The following is a 15,662-nucleotide window of genomic DNA, read 5'->3' as shown; positions in this document are numbered from 1 at the left end:
CACAGCTATAGGGGCATAATGTTGCTAATGGAAGAATCACTCCATATGTGTCAGGGTATAAAAACCATGAATGATTTTATAGATTAGAGAACAATGCACTAGGGAATATTCTTCAAGGAATGACATAGGCTGAACACATTTCATAGGGTTAAATTACCATACCACCAATAAACAATTTTCAGAACAACCTCTGAAGGTCAATACTGCTTGATGGAAAATTAATCATTAGCACCTGCTAATTAGAAAGACATTTATTGTATCATATTTAGTCACAGAACAACAAATCCACCACAGGTCCATGTAAATCTTTACTTGTATTTTATTAATACAGTGTACAAGAAGAAATATGACAAATTATGAATATATATATATATATATAAACAAACTAATGACAAAAAACGAATGTATCAATAACATTGCATTTCCCTTTATGCTTTCAGAAGTCCACTATGTGAAGTCTTCCCTGCCTCCATTCTTGGCAACATCTCCACTTCAACCTCCTCAAACAAGCCCCTTCTGAAAAGACCATCATGGACAAACAAGTAACGCAAGAACACACAAACAGTACCGCGTATTGACATGTTAGTTTTAAGTTAAATAAAAGATCTTCATACTCCCTGGCAATGTGCAGGTATATGTACAAAAATACATTGACATTACCATTTTCATCATCAGTTTCCTCTTGTAACAGTGCAATACAGCTGTTAAATCTATAATATTTGCTTTGGGTGGATGGAGTTGGGTCACCCATTCATACAAACAAAGCTATAATGCTATTGCATACAGGATGTCTACTGTGTACATTTCACATTTTGTAGCGTGAAGGATTCATTCATTTCAGCGTAGCAATGACAGGAGTATTCATGAATAAAACAACAATTTCAGATGGTCTGCTGACAGAAAGCTATAAATGGGTTTGCAGGGAAAACCATTCCCCTGTGGACGGGGGCAAAAACTCTCTCCCCCCCCCGCCCAAATAGTACGTCCCAGTCCCAGTCCCAGTAACCGTTCTTCGTCTGCCTGCTAAACCACATGTGGTGGTGTGAAGATGGAGCCTGTCAACAGCAGAACCTCTCTCAGCAGACAGCCTAGTGTGCGTATCAAGCCAAACACCTTCAAACAGGAAGAATCCCTTTCAGTACCCTCAACCATACAAAGTAGAAATCCATGTCACGAATACTTAAGAAGTCAAACAAAGAGACGCCAACAGAAAAGTGCCACCAAAAACGTGGCCTCAGTTCTCCCGCCTGACCCGACGCAACTACACCTTCTGTAGCGGCTGGGCCACCCTGCGGCTCGTCTTGACGCGGCTGCGAGCGTACACGCGCAGGAAGAGCGCCAGGAACACCACGGCCACGCCAAAGCTCCCCACCATGGTGACGGTGTGGCCGTACAGGAAGCAGGAGAGCAGGATGGCGATGGCCTGCCGCAGCGTCATGATGATGGTGAAAACGGCGGCGCCAAACTGGGCGATGGTATAGAAGATGAAGAGCTGTCCACAGGCCGAGCACACGGACAGCAGCACGGCGTGCAGGGCAAACTCAGAGTGGCGCGTCATGAACGCCAGCGAGTCGAAGAAGGCTCCCTGCTCCAGCAGAGATCCCACCGTGAACAAGCAAGAGAACAAGTTCACCCCGAACATCATCTGAACCGACGACATCTTGTACTTGAACAGGTTGTCCTGCCAGTTGGAGGTGAAACTGTCAAAGACGATGTAACCAGCCAGGATGACCACCCCGCTGAAGGTGGTAACTGTGGAGGGGTGCTTGGTGGCTGTGCTGGACAGCAGAAACATACTGACGCCCACAGAGATGAGGGCTGCGGTCAGGTACTCCCAGTACTCGTAACTCTTGCGGGAAACTATCTTACCCATGAGCATGACTGGGATGACCTTGGAGGCCTTAGCCAGCACCTGGGTGGGGAAGCTGATGTATTTGAGAGCCTCGTACTGGCACCAGCTGCTCAGGATGTTGGACAGCGAGGCGAACGAGTACTTGTACATGGGGGCGCCATGGCGAGGCTGTTTGAGCAGGACACACCAGAGGCCTGACACGGTCAGGGCCAGGATACGGTTCATGAACACCAAGAACTGGGAGTCCTTGAAGCGCTCGCCTTGGTCCTCTGGTGTGGTGGCCCCGTACGAGCGCGTCATCACCCGCTCCTGAAGCACACCCCATGTCAGGTAGGAGGCCTGGAGAGGGACACAACACAACAATCACTGATATGGGAGTGCCTTCTCATTAATCAGTGGGCCAAATTGAATAATTTCCAAAAAATACACAGCCAGATGATTAGTAGAATGGAAGACGTCTAAGAGGCCTTTCCATCAAAGAGCCTCTAGTAGATGCACATCCCCCCTCACTCTTAAGAATCAGGAAGCTACATCTGAATTATACAACAGGTAGTTATGACCTCAAAATCTGCCATTGATGATACCCTGCAGGGCTCCAGACTAACTTTTTCCCTTGGTTGCACTGGTGCGCCTAACTTTTTTTATTTAGGTGCACCAGCACAAAATTTAGGTGCACCCAGATTTTTCCTTGCGTCGCCACAATTTCAAGGTCACCTTTTTATCACGCTCCATATACATTCATATATATTATGTAAATGACCTTAAACAAGAATAAGGTGTAGGTAAATATTGGTTTTATTTGACGCACAATTAAACTGTATATAAAAATATTAAAGTGCTTCACTGAGCTGCCAAACTAAAACATTGCAAGCAAAATAAAACATTTTAAAATAGAAAGTGCTACTGTTTAAAAGTGCTTCCCTGAACTGAGACCTAACATTTCATGGCTCAAAGTCTTATAGCGGGTCCCCCCTTGCTGTCGCATGCCCTTCAGATGGCCAACACCTGTAATTTGGCTTTCTTGCCCTTAGGCCTTGGCTAAACCAGCTTGCCACACTCTCCCTAGCATCAACATCCTAGCTCCATGGGTTAGCTCCATGGCCCAGCTCCGTAACTCAGGGGTGGGCAATTCATTTTGACAAGGTGCCACATGAGAAACCTGAAATGTGTTGGAGGGCCTCATCAACGATAACTTGAACTTATTTCTGCTCACTATTCATTTTCCCCCATTGTAAAAAGCAGTAAAGTATATATTTTGATTAGCTGCTACTGGTTATCAGAAGAATAAGGATATTCTGTAAATATTTATATAAATATTTTACATGTTGGTCAACTAGGAAAAGACTATCGAAGTAACAGTAAAAACTAAAATAATCATTACATCAGTGTTTCATTTTATTTGTAACTAGTTAATCTTCACCAACACTGAAAAGTTGTTTTGCAGTATGTTAAAGATACGCAATTGATCAACTTTATACAAAAAGCAATACTTTTTTGCAGTTCATTTTGTTATGTGAGAGGAATCCAGTGGGCTTGAACAAGTGCATCGAAATCTGGCTGAATGTCTGAGGTGGATATGCGAAGGACAGCTGACAGGTGATGATCCGAGTGTGCAATTTAACTAGCAAACCATCAGCCCGCGCCCACTGAATCAGTCAAGTTCTTATTATGTCCGCGTTAGTTTTTTTCTTGAGTCCCTTAGTGCCGATTCAAATTGTAATCCTTCAACACAGCGACCTGTTCTCCAAAACTAAGAACACAGCTTTGACTTTGACCTCAGTAAACAGATACTTAGAAGTCCATGTCTTGTTAAAAACTCTACATTCTGTATCAACCTTTCGTTTTTCATTTTCGAGGGCTAACCACCAAACTCTCCTGTCGGTGAGGTTGCGCAAGCGCACATATGTAAATTGCCTGATCACTAGTGTTTCAGGACTACATATTTACAACCGCTCAACACATGTATTTATTTTTAATTTTTGATTTACCTCACGCGGGCCGGATTGGAACAGCCAGTGGGCCGGTTGTGGCCCGCGGGCCGTACAATGCCCAGGTCTGCCATAACTGATTCTCTGGTGCTCAGGTCGTAATTTCAATCACACAACACGGAGCAGTGTAGGCCTACAGGAATATCATCTGTACCACAGCCAATCAGAGGCAAAGACCCGCCCCATCTCTGTCTCTGATTAGTTTAGACCACGATATGATCCAACCATGAGTGCGAGTTCCGTCAAAGAAGAAACAAATGCTTCGTTCCTGGAGAGGCAGCGGATGCGAGGAGGTTAGGTGCACCGGTGCGACCTAGTAAAAATTTTAGTCGCACCCGTACAAATTTTGGTCGCACTCTAGAGCCCTGCCCTGGGTAAAGACCTCTTCATAGTTCTATTAAAGATATTAACACGCAACATGTGTTATCAGTAATCAGTTTTCATTAAAGGGTAGGTCAAATTGCCTGCATACTGAAAATTAACTATCCACTTTCTATTGTGGTGGTAGTTAGCCAAAACAGTACTTCCTCCCTAAAGAACACTACCGACATTGCCACCCATCTCTACTTCAATCAGCACTGTATCAGCGTTAAAATATCAGAATGCCTGCATCTGCTAAGTGACAGTGTGCTCAAATAACGCAAAGTAAAGGGGTCATGTAGCAACCATTCAAACTCGGGGGGGGGGGGGGGGGGGAACAGGCTTGCATAACACATTTTCTAGATATATGTTTAGACAAATTGCGAATTAAAATGGTGTCCAGCCCTGTGGCTGTGGAAATATATTCCATGGAGAAACAGACTCATTATCTAAGGACTAACGCAGGGACCCATGATCAACGCTGGAGAAAATGGACTGTATACAAGCGATAAGGTCGTGCTCTCAGCTGGTCTGGATCAAAAATTGTAAAGAGAGAGTAGTGCCCCCCCTATTTTCCTCCTTTCTCTTTTTGTTCTTTCGCTCTGTTATGGAGTTTGTCTAGTGTAATATTGTTTGTAAAACAAATAAAAAGTAAATAAAAAAGAAAGAAAAGTTGTCCTTGGCTAGATACCACGCTCACTTCTCCAGAGTTAGATTCGGGTACAAATACAAACTGGAAAGTTAACCACTCCTTTGGAGTTGTATCAAACATTTACCAAGTGTTTTTGCGTTGACAGTTATATTTGTGAAAAATGTGTGATACAATCCAGAGGAGTGGTTTAGTGCTTTTTCACAGTGGCACAATGAAGATTTAACATTCCTGTGTATTTGTACCTATTTTTTTTTTTTACAAATGTCTTTAAATATTATGAAGAACTGGGGGCAAGAAGCAAATAAGTCAAGTAGTGTCTATATCAAGACCAGGGTTGAGTTAAGAAGTGTGTGAGTATTAACCATAGGGCTTTAAAAAAATAAAAACTAAGAAAGGTTTGTTGTTAATTACACTTTAAGGCTTTGCAGAGACATAAATAATGTTGCAGATGGATAAAAATCCAAGTGATACTCTGCTCTGGAACTCCACCTGTAGTCCAGCTGCACAGAAGACCAGCTTGATGGCCTGTTTGGTAGAGGACCCCGAGTCGGCCTCATTCCGGGGTGCTATGGACACATCATCCAACAAGCCGGCTTTGGATTCACTCCCAAACACACACGCCTTAACGACAGGATAGCAAAGGCCATGACCTAATCGAAGGCGAAAACAAAGACACACACCAGCCTGTATCAGCACCTGTGTCAAGATGGATGACTATCGATCACACTAAATAGAAGAGAGAAGCCCCACACACCTGTTTCTAGGTAGTTTATACGCTTGAAGTAGCCAATGAGAAAGTAGCCGGGGATGATGATGGTGCAGTAGCCAAGCACGTTGAGGAAGAAGCGAAAGAGCCAGACGTCCTTCCAGTCCTGGAGCAGCGATGTGTCTTCACCTGCAGCCAGTGTCGACGACAGCAGCCACAGCAGCCCGGACCAAACCCTAACAACACACACACACGTCACACAGAGCACCACCCTCACACACAGCATCACTTATTTAACACAGGTCAAACACACAACTGGATTCAATGTTCATTTGATCAAATGCTTATAAAAAGGCCTGTTCCATCATTGAAATGAACAGGTTACAATTTCTGTATAGATTACCCTGGTTGAATGTGCGATTGGAAATAATTTTTTAGACTCAATTTCAATGGTCTGTGTGAAAATCACTGGGGTAGGCCCCCCATTGGAGAGCATTATCCTCTTGGCTATATCAACCAACACACCTCGAACCTTGAAAATCTCTCCTTAAAAAGCAGCATGTCAAAAACATGCATCAATAAGAAGCCACATAGAACTCTCCTCCAACAGACCTTAGAACAGCCACATATACCGGTCACAAATAAACCAATCCATCTGCTGAAAACCTAATCTGGCCAAGGGAATGTGAGATTCTGTTCGTCGTTGGACAAACTGTACTGCACATTCACTATGAAGGCCTGTCTGCCTGCCTGCCACAGAGGCTCTTTGTGTACATTTTTTACCCCTGCTTGGAAAGCCAGGCCACAGAGTCCAGACAGCCCACTGCAGTACGACCTGGGCTGTGAACAAGTCATTCATTACTTTGAGGAATGCACTGCTCTGTATTGCAATTTCACACCAGAAAATAGACATGTTTACTTTTTCAGAGAGGTTTTGGTGCATCTTTGATTGCTACGTTTACTAAAAGTACAGTACTAACTTTAAAAACAATATCAAACAAACACATTTGCTCCACAATTTGACAGGTTAAGATTCAAGTAGCAATGTAATTATTTCTTAGAATAGGATGTACCAAACATATAGAAATAAAATCACCATCGGACAGAATGAGTACACAACACAACACATTTTAAGCTTTCCAAGCTAGCCTACGAGAAATAACACAGCGGAACTACAACATCTAACTTAACTAGCTAGTTTTGTGAGAGCGCTACATGGTAGCACATTCACAAGGACGTGCTCTGAATTGCAGTTAGATAGCAAGCATGTGCTAAATCAAGGCATTAGAACTTAATTGTGGCATGGAACTTTAAAGTAATGGGGTTAAGACTTCAGCATCAGCACAATGTCTTCCTACCTCCAAGAAAAATATGGCATTTTCCCACGACCAACTATTCTGGCCTGATACCTGGCGTTGCAAACACGCCCAAAAATTCAACTGCTTTTGCTCCTTTGAAGCATGTAGACACAAACGGAGCTATACTGGCAGAAGTCTTCTTAAATGAAGGTGTCTGTATTCGTGTGTCGAATCACTTAGTTTGTTCGCTATGCCTGCAAAACTATCAATTGCTGATGTGTTCACTTCGGGAAAGTGTTCCACTCCTTCTCAATGGAAGACGGAAGTTACGTAAAAAGGGTACTATTCCCTTGCGCGATAGTGCCGCCTATAGGGCTGGATGATAAATGCACGACACATTACATTTAGTAAAACTAGTGCACAGTGCCCGTGATGCAGTCGGTGAAGATGCAAGTGAAACACACAAATACAGATTACTTAACCCTTGTGTTATCTTCGGGTCATTCTGACCCATCAGTCATTGTGACCCACCGTCGTATTGCGACAGATTTACCGCATACAAAGACAAAGTGAAGCATTTTCTTTTAACCGTTGGGCTGTCTCAGACCCCCCACATTGCAAAGGTTAAAAGAAAATTATTTTAATTTGTTTTTGTATTGGGTAAAATTGGGTAAACACAACGATGGTTCGTTATGAACCTTTGGGTCATGTGACCCGAAGGCAGCACGAGGGTTAAACTATAGATAGTGCACAGTGCAGCTGGAGCCGAGTGCACCAACTGGGCGTAAAAAAAGGTGTACTAAACCCTCACTAATGTGTCTCTGTGTGACGGCTCCAATGCTCCAATCACTCCCCTAGCCTAGTTAAGGTCCTCTAAGTACATTTTGATTAAGATGATAAGTTAAAAAGTCTATTTTGGCCTAATAGACGTTAAAAAATAAAGTAGCCTACAAAATTCGTACGAAAATTGCTCCTGTCGTATGCACGTTCGTGGATCGCTAATATATCCATGCCTCCAGAAACCTACCAAGGAGGATAAAGTGGAATGAATAGTGCCGGTGTCCGTGATGTGCGCTGGTGATTCTAATGCCCTAGTTGATTTGGTGTTGAGAGTTTTGTGCACATTGACACATTTGCTATGTGCAGGTTGTTTTGACATCAGTAAACACATTTTACACGATTTCTGTAACACAATTCACTGATCCATAGGTCTATTGAAAATACACGTTATATTGTCGTTCTGTTAGCTAGCCAGCACTTCATCCATAAATAACCAGTACGGTGGCCCTGAAGTGCGAATCACAACAGCAAATAGAAAAACGCAACAGCAAATCATAAAACACAACGGAAAATAGGAAAATATTTCAACAAATCATAAAACACAATGGCAAATATGAAAACACGACCGCAAATATGAAAACACGACAGCAAATATGAAAACACTTCAACAAATCATAAAGCACAACGGCAAATAGGAAAACAAAACGGCAAATATGAAAACATTTCAACAAATCATAAACCACAACGGCATTAACTTCTACCGGAAAAGGTAGGGCCTATAACAGAGGACGGACCTTCCTGGTCCGGGTGAAAAACAGGCGAAAAACACGGAAAAGAGCCTATTTTCAGAATCAGAAAGGGTTTTAATCATAGATATATATAAACACTCGATGTCTCGTCCGCGTTGCCGGACAACGGAGTCGAACGTCCGCACGTGGCGGCCATCTTGCGACAGTCAACTCGCTCACCCATAACATTGTGTTGATGCTACATGTACTTTTTAAATGACCATAACTTGCTCAATTTTCAACCGATTTTGAAACGGTTTGGTTTGTTATCAACGTCAGAGATGTCGGTATGCCACTGCATACTTATGAATAATTATGTTATAAAAAAAAAAAAAGAATATAAGTATGCAGTGGCATAACGTTCAAGCCTCAGTTTGATCTTTCCCGGCATGACCGAACGGTCGAGGTTAGTAAGTAGTTAGTAGTGTTTATTATGTCATTTTTAGGTCTTATCATTTTGTAAATGAAAATAAATAGTAGGCTAATTGTAGCTAGCTCTCAAGTCTTCTCACGGTGTGTTTCAGGTGTTGCCTAGCACCCAATTACTTTTGATAGAAAGCGGAAAACACGGTTCTGCTAAAATGGCTTTAATTCCAACACAAATAACGACTCTTAGAAAGTTAACAATTTCTTGGTCGCCGTTGATGTCTTCAGTATCGTCTGACTCCAGCTGACTCCTCCATAGATATATATCTATGAACTCCTCGATATCGCTCATTTTGAAAATGACGTCAGAGGAGGGCAATAATAATCCGTATCAGACCGTAGACCGGCGATGAGGTCAATACGCGGCTGGCATGACTACCCATTAGCCAATCAGAGCGCTCGTACTGTCGTTGCCATATAATAAAAGCGCAGAGCACAAAACGGAGCAGGCAGAAGGCAATGAATCTAGGCAGAGTTCGGTACACGCTGAGGCAGGATGACAGGGCAAAGGTAGGCCCTACCAGACGACAGGCTAGTAGAGGAATCCAGGGCAAAAACGGTCCAGGGCAGGTCACTTGTTTAGCCATAATTGTGGCGATGTTAGTACATTGGCTAAAAAGCAGCTAGTCTAGCAAAGTTAGCTGGCTAAAGGCCGCCCAGAGTCTTCGGAACCCCTAGCAACCATAGCTACCAATAGAGGGTTTTCACAGACGTCACGTTCTTGGCGGTAACCCGGATGCGCGGCCATTGTGGAGGCACTCGGTGTAAAAAACTGACAGAGTACAAAGGAGTATTGTGCGCTTTGGATAGTTTAAGTCAATGTAGCCATGTCTAAACAACCTAAAAGCTCATCAAAACGCGTCCAAGATGCAAAGGCATATAGGGAAGGACTTGGACCACAAGAAAAGGCGCGATATTTAGAGAAATTACGATTTATTGGCGGTGCAGATCCCTACGAGTTAGCTCCCTCTTCTTCGATCCGTGACGACCCGGTGATTCTTCCTTCAGTTGCATATCAATATATGCAACAATATAGTCAACCACCTGGTTTTCTCGCCGAGCCCATACACAGCGGAAGACCTTAAATCCTACAAAGGTTTGGAGGCGTATAACCAGATGGTGTGTGGATGGGTGAGGGAGACGCAGTACCAAGTTATCAACGACCATTGTGTTGTGAAGGCCAAAGTAAATAATGCAATAACGTCTTTAATCAACCTAACCTTAACTGTATGATATCATGGCGATACTCAAGGTGTAGCCAGCGCCTCCTTTCCTCTGATAATCTCTGGCATTCCTCTCCCTGGTCTTTAACCCTTGTGCTGCCTTCGGGTCACATGACCCAAAGGTTCATAATGAACCATCATTGTGTTTACCCAATTTTACCCAATACAAAAACAAATAAAAATAATTTTCTTTTAACCTTTGCAATGACAAGTTTTTCTGAGTTTTGTTGGTGGCCATGATGTTGTGGCCCTCCTCCCCACGGGGTTCGGGAACAGTTTGATTTTCCAGCTACGGCAGCTAGCTCTGTTACAGTAGTGGTGAAGGAATTGGCTAAGGCGAACGCTAGCGATTGGTTATGGCAGATCAGAGTGGCTCTGGGCAGATCCAATAGTTTTAAACTTCAACAGAGTACCCGCCTACAAGGAAGTCAACGCTTGTCAATGGAGCGAGGCCAGACTCTCTGTACAAATGCAATGTACGAGAGTCTGGTTAGGACCAGGCTAAGCTCTAGCTACTGTACACTCACATAACGGTTCCCATTCAGCACACCAGCATGACAGTCACAACCTATAGACAACGAGCCTCTCATCGTCAAATAAAAATCCCAGGGTATTTACTTTTTTATACTTGCGAACTCAAGTAAAGTAAAAAAGACATTTACCTTTAGTCTTCTGCTGTCGTGTCAGTGTCAACTCCGTGGTTACCAGTATTCATGGTATGTTTGTTATTTGACAGATTTGTAACTATGTATTTCCAAGCTACAGGCATTGAAGTATTTTCCTAGCAATGCTTTATTTGGTAGTGGTTGTCATGTTGACTGTAAGCTGTTTTAGGAAAAGTGATAGTACTAGTACATGTATGTTTGTAACTATACAGCCTCTTTTTTTACTTTGTAATAACTATGTATTTCCAGTGGTTTTCTATGGAAGCAAATCGTTACCAAAATTCAAATGCAAATGCATTTCCAGAAATGCATTTGCATTTTAAGAATGTGGCTGCATTATTTGACTCATAAATGAAATTAGTAATCAATCATCCTATTTGCATTTTAATTTTCTTCTTCAAGAGTGCTCAATCTTTCACTTAATTAAAATGAAAAATAAATAGACATTTGAGATTTAATTTTCAAAACATGCCCCAGCAAATAGATACCAAAATTCAATTTGAAATGTAAAATTTGAAAATTAAAATGCATTTCCAGAAATGCATTTTCATTTTAAGAATGTGGCTGCAAAATCCTGACCACAATTCAAATTCAAATGCATTTCCAGAAATGCATTTTCATTTTCAAGAACGTGGCTGCAAAATTGTGACCACAATTCAAATTCAAATGCATTTCCAGAAATGCATTTTCATTTTAAGAACGTGGCTGCAAAATCGTGACCACAATTCAAATTCAAATGCATTTCCAGAAATGCATTTTCATTTTAAGAACGTGGCTGTAAAATCGTGACCACAATTCAAATTCAAATGCATTTGCAGAAATGCAAAATGAACGAAAAAGCATTCTGAGCGGCGCAGCAGAGTGACGTCAGTAGCCGCTCTTCTTCAGCTCCCTGCTGACCGAGCTACCCATCTTGTTCGGTAGAGAGCGGTGTGCACATCTGCATTGCAATTACATTGCAAATGTGCCGGGAAATTGATTGAATTGCCGGGTCTTTAGAGCAGCGTTCCCCAACCGGTGCCCACCGGTCCGCGGAGGGCACCGGGTAATGGGTGCAACAAACCCTCTTGGGTTTGTTGCACCCATTACAATGCAAGGAAAAGCATTAGTCAGGGAACTCTCATCTGAACAGAGTGAGTGGGACGCTCCACTCCTCCCAGATAAGGAAACTGAATGGAACACATGGAAGGACTCTTTGAGGGCTCTTGAAGACCTACAGATACAGAAGTGCTACGTTCCATTCTCACTGTCTTCAATCCAGAGGAGAAAACTATGCATTTTTTCAGATGCATCTACAATAGCTATAGGAGCCACCAAGGACGACACATTATAGAAGGAGTCATCCGAGCTGCAGGCTACTGGATAATTGGCAGCAAGCATCTGGTTTCTTCTGTTATCCACAAGTGTGTCATCTGTTAGAAGGCCAGAAGATGGCAAACTTGCCAGCCGATAGACTCTCTCCAGAGCCACCATTCACCAGTGTTGGACTTGACATCTTTGGGCCATGGACCTTCATGACTCGACACACAAGAGGAGGTAGTGCGGATAGCAAACCCTGAGCTGTGCTTTTTACGTGCATGTCTACCAGAGCTGTGCACATTGAGCTCATTGAATCAATAACAACATCCAGCTTTATCAATGCTCTGAGGAGGTTTTTCTCAGTTCGTGGTGCAGCCAAACTTCTACGCTCTGACAGAGGGACTAACTTTGTAGGAGCTTGTAAGAAGTTCGACATCAGTGTGGACAATGCAGCGGTAAAAAACTACCTCCTGGAGAAAGGGTGCTCCTGGTTGTTTAACCCCCCCCCCCCCCACGCATCCCACATGGGTGGTTCATGAGAGAGGCTCATTGGTGTAGCTAGGCGCATTCTGGACACAATGCTGCTTCAAACAGGACCTACTCGTCTTACACATGAGGTCTTGAGTACTCTGATGGCAGAAGTCATGGCTATCATGAATGCAAGACCTTTAGTGTCTGTGTCAACTGACTCAGACATGCCAGCAGTCCTTACCCCAGCGATGCTCCTTACTCAAAAGATGAGTGCTATTTCAGCCCCTTCTGGAAACTTCAACATGGCTGAGCTTCATGGGAAGCAGTGGAAGCAAGTTCAGTGTCTTGCAGACTCTTTTTGGAAGAGATGGAGAGGAGAATATCTGTCCACACTACAGTGCCGAAGGAAATGGACAGAGGAGAAGCCGAATGTCAAAATTGGAGACGTTGTCTTGCTGAAAGACAGCCAAGTCCACAGAAATGAATGGCCGGTGGGACTGATTGTTAAAACTCTGCCGAGCAGTGACAAGAGGGTCCGTAAGGTGGAAGTAAAGATTGTCAAGGATGGGACTGCCAAGGTGTTACTGAGGCCAGTCTCAGAGGTTGTAGTCCTTCTTTCTGAAGAATCCTGTGGAAAGGACTGAAGTTGCCTGTGGCCCGAGGGGTTTTCTTTGGGTTTAGTTGTGATTTTAGTGGTACAATGGTATTATACCAAGCGGGGAGTGTGCTGCCTTCCTTTGTTTAAAGATCCTGTAAAGCAAATTCCATGATTTGCTTCTCAGTACATTATATACGTGTGAAATGAGTTCCTGAAAGCATGTGCAAAGCGCGAAAACTTTGTCGCACTGAAATGTGGAGTTAGACCGTAGAACAGTTTCTCTTCCGTTTTCAAATCAGGTTTTAATGGGCGGAGCCAAAAAATTACCTATCTACGTCATTTGACCCATCTACGTCAGATCACTGAATGGCTCCTCCTGCTGTACTGTTATTTTAGCCTACATCCGCTAGCTAGCTAGCTTCAGGATGTCTCCCTTCACCTGCAACTGCATCTTCCCTGGATGCAAGAACTTCAGCTGCGCTGCAGTGTTATTTAATTTCCGTATTTATGAGGAAAGGAAAAATAGGTAGATTGATTTTGTGAAGAGCCACAGAATTAGCCTGGTCCTAACCAGACCCTCTTACATTTAATTTGTACAGAGGGTCTTGGATCGCTCCATTGACAAGCGTTAACTTCCTTGAAGGCGGGTACTCTGTTGAAGTTTAAAACTATTGGATCTGCCCAGAGCCAATCTGATCTGCCATAACCAATCACTAGTGTTCGCCTTAGCCAACTCCTTCACCACTACTGTAACAGAGCTAGCTGCCGTAGATGGAAAATCAAACTTTTCCCGAACAACGTAGGGAGGAGGGCCACAACATCATGGCCACCAACAAAACTTAGCAAAGATTGTTCTTGCTCCGGCTTTAACTTTTGGATATTTGGCAGCGACTCTGCCGCCATTACTGAAATACAACTCAAACTAGCGAACGACATCAACGTCATCATTCTCAGCCACTCCCTCTGTTCGCTGATTGGACCTACTAAAATGTTGTTTCTGAAAACCGACTTATACACCGAAATCCCAGACCTAGTACAGAAGCAAAATCTAAATTGAGCGGAAGTACGTAGGAGGGCAGAGCCAGGCTACCACAGAATGGAAAGCTTCGGGTAAACTCCAACACCCGCCTCTGCAGTGACCATTTCACCGCGGATAATTTTAACATGGACCAGAGACAGATGGGGTTCAGGGACAAACGGCTTCTCTTGCAGCGCGGGGCCGTACCGAGCATCGCCCTCCTGGCCGTTCCTCCTCCAGTCACCCCTGGATCCACCGCCGCCAGCAGTTCATCACTCAGTTCTGTGTGCTTGTTATAATTATACGAGATAACTTTTCCAGAGGTATCTCTGCTATCAGTTAGTGCAAACCGCTAACTTGATATTAGGCTACTCGGTGTAGAATGATGGTATTTTGGTAGCTAATGTGCTAGAAGTAGTTGGAGAGCTTACTGTCTGCTGTCTCTGGTGTCCATTTTTACTCCTGTGTTACAGCTAAAGAATATATTGTGCTTAATAAAGTTATGCATTGTGCTTATTAAAGTTCTGTCTTATGATCTGAGAAGTGTGCTCAGGCTTAAACATTGGGTCTCACACTGAGTGTGGGAAGCAGGCTGTTCTTTGTGTCTCTATCTCTTCATTTTCAGAAACAACCTTGAAACTGGGTGGAGATGGCACCCGAGCAGGTGGGACGCGTAGGCAAGAACAACTCCCTGACGCACGAGAGAACAAGCTGAACCCTTTTTGATACTTGTGTTTCAATTGCATTGTATATAATATGCTGGGGCAGGGAAAGATAGCCAGTTGGACTTCGTGAACCAGCCCAAACTCTGTTGCGGGTAGGGATACGTAGACAACCCCAGAGCTCTGTACTTGTTGATTTCCAACTGCTGCATTAAAGCTGATATTATCGGACCTCTGCGACTCCAGACCACTCTTTCTAGAACACAGATTTGTGTCATTGAATACCATCATTACATATTGGAATAGACACAGATTTATGAATCCTTCACAGCTCAGGGGAACATTTCATATGCATCTGTATGTTTCACTCATTGAACAAATAAATTCGAATTCTATACTGTTTTGTTCGGCTTGACGTAGCGTCCATTATCTGGGTCGTAGGTAGGCAGCGAGGGCCGGAGCTTCAGCTCCTTCAGGCGACACGCCCCCCCAGTCTCAAGCAGAGAAGAGTGATGATTTTGTCACGATTTCAAAGCCTAATTTAACATACTTGTCGGTGTTTTTTTCCATTCGAATTTGGATGGGTAGTTAATAACACATTCTTCTGTGGTGTGGTGAACTTAAAACTCGTTTTCAATTCAACTTTACAGGATCTCTAATTTGTTTTAGATTGAAACCATACATTGTTCGTTTGGTTTGTTTTGCATTTAGGTACATTGTGTGTGTCGGCTTCTATGGGATGTATTTGGTACCTAGGATGCACGGGCGGGAAATGACAAACGTCCCCAGTTGAAAGCAAGACGCGTAGCTGAACTCAAGTTGTTGTGGTTATTGTCTTGTTACGTTTTTGCCTCGGACACTATTTATCTGTAAGTA

General features: G+C 43.4%; 1 protein-coding gene across 1 annotated transcript; it reads right to left on the bottom strand.

Moving 5' to 3' along the window:
- Positions 1-301: 301 nt before the first annotated feature.
- Positions 302-7,176, bottom strand: slc35b2 (solute carrier family 35 member B2). Its single transcript, XM_062468355.1, has 4 exons — positions 6,917-7,176; positions 5,607-5,794; positions 5,342-5,502; positions 302-2,191 (listed from the first exon to the last, which is right to left on the bottom strand). The coding sequence occupies exons 1-4, from the start codon at positions 6,934-6,936 to the stop codon at positions 1,262-1,264; spliced, it is 1,299 nt and encodes a 432-aa protein (XP_062324339.1). The 5' UTR covers positions 6,937-7,176; the 3' UTR covers positions 302-1,261.
- Positions 7,177-15,662: the final 8,486 nt, after the last annotated feature.

The sequence above is a fragment of the Osmerus eperlanus genome, chromosome 8, assembly GCF_963692335.1.
Source record: "Osmerus eperlanus chromosome 8, fOsmEpe2.1, whole genome shotgun sequence".
Taxonomy (NCBI): Eukaryota; Metazoa; Chordata; class Actinopteri; order Osmeriformes; family Osmeridae; genus Osmerus; species Osmerus eperlanus.
Note: the sequence above shows the minus strand (reverse complement) of the source record. Positions and strands in the feature narration are given on the sequence as shown.

Excerpts from the sequence above, each read along its gene's own strand:
- slc35b2 (XM_062468355.1), bottom strand. The coding sequence starts at position 6,936 with ATGCCATATTTTTCTTGGAG. Across the intron at positions 5,795-6,916 it reads ATGCCATATTTTTCTTGGAG|GGTTTGGTCCGGGCTGCTGT; the intron begins GTAGGAAGACAT and ends GTGTGTTGTTAG. Across the intron at positions 5,503-5,606 it reads TATAAACTACCTAGAAACAG|GTCATGGCCTTTGCTATCCT; the intron begins GTGTGTGGGGCT and ends GCCTTCGATTAG.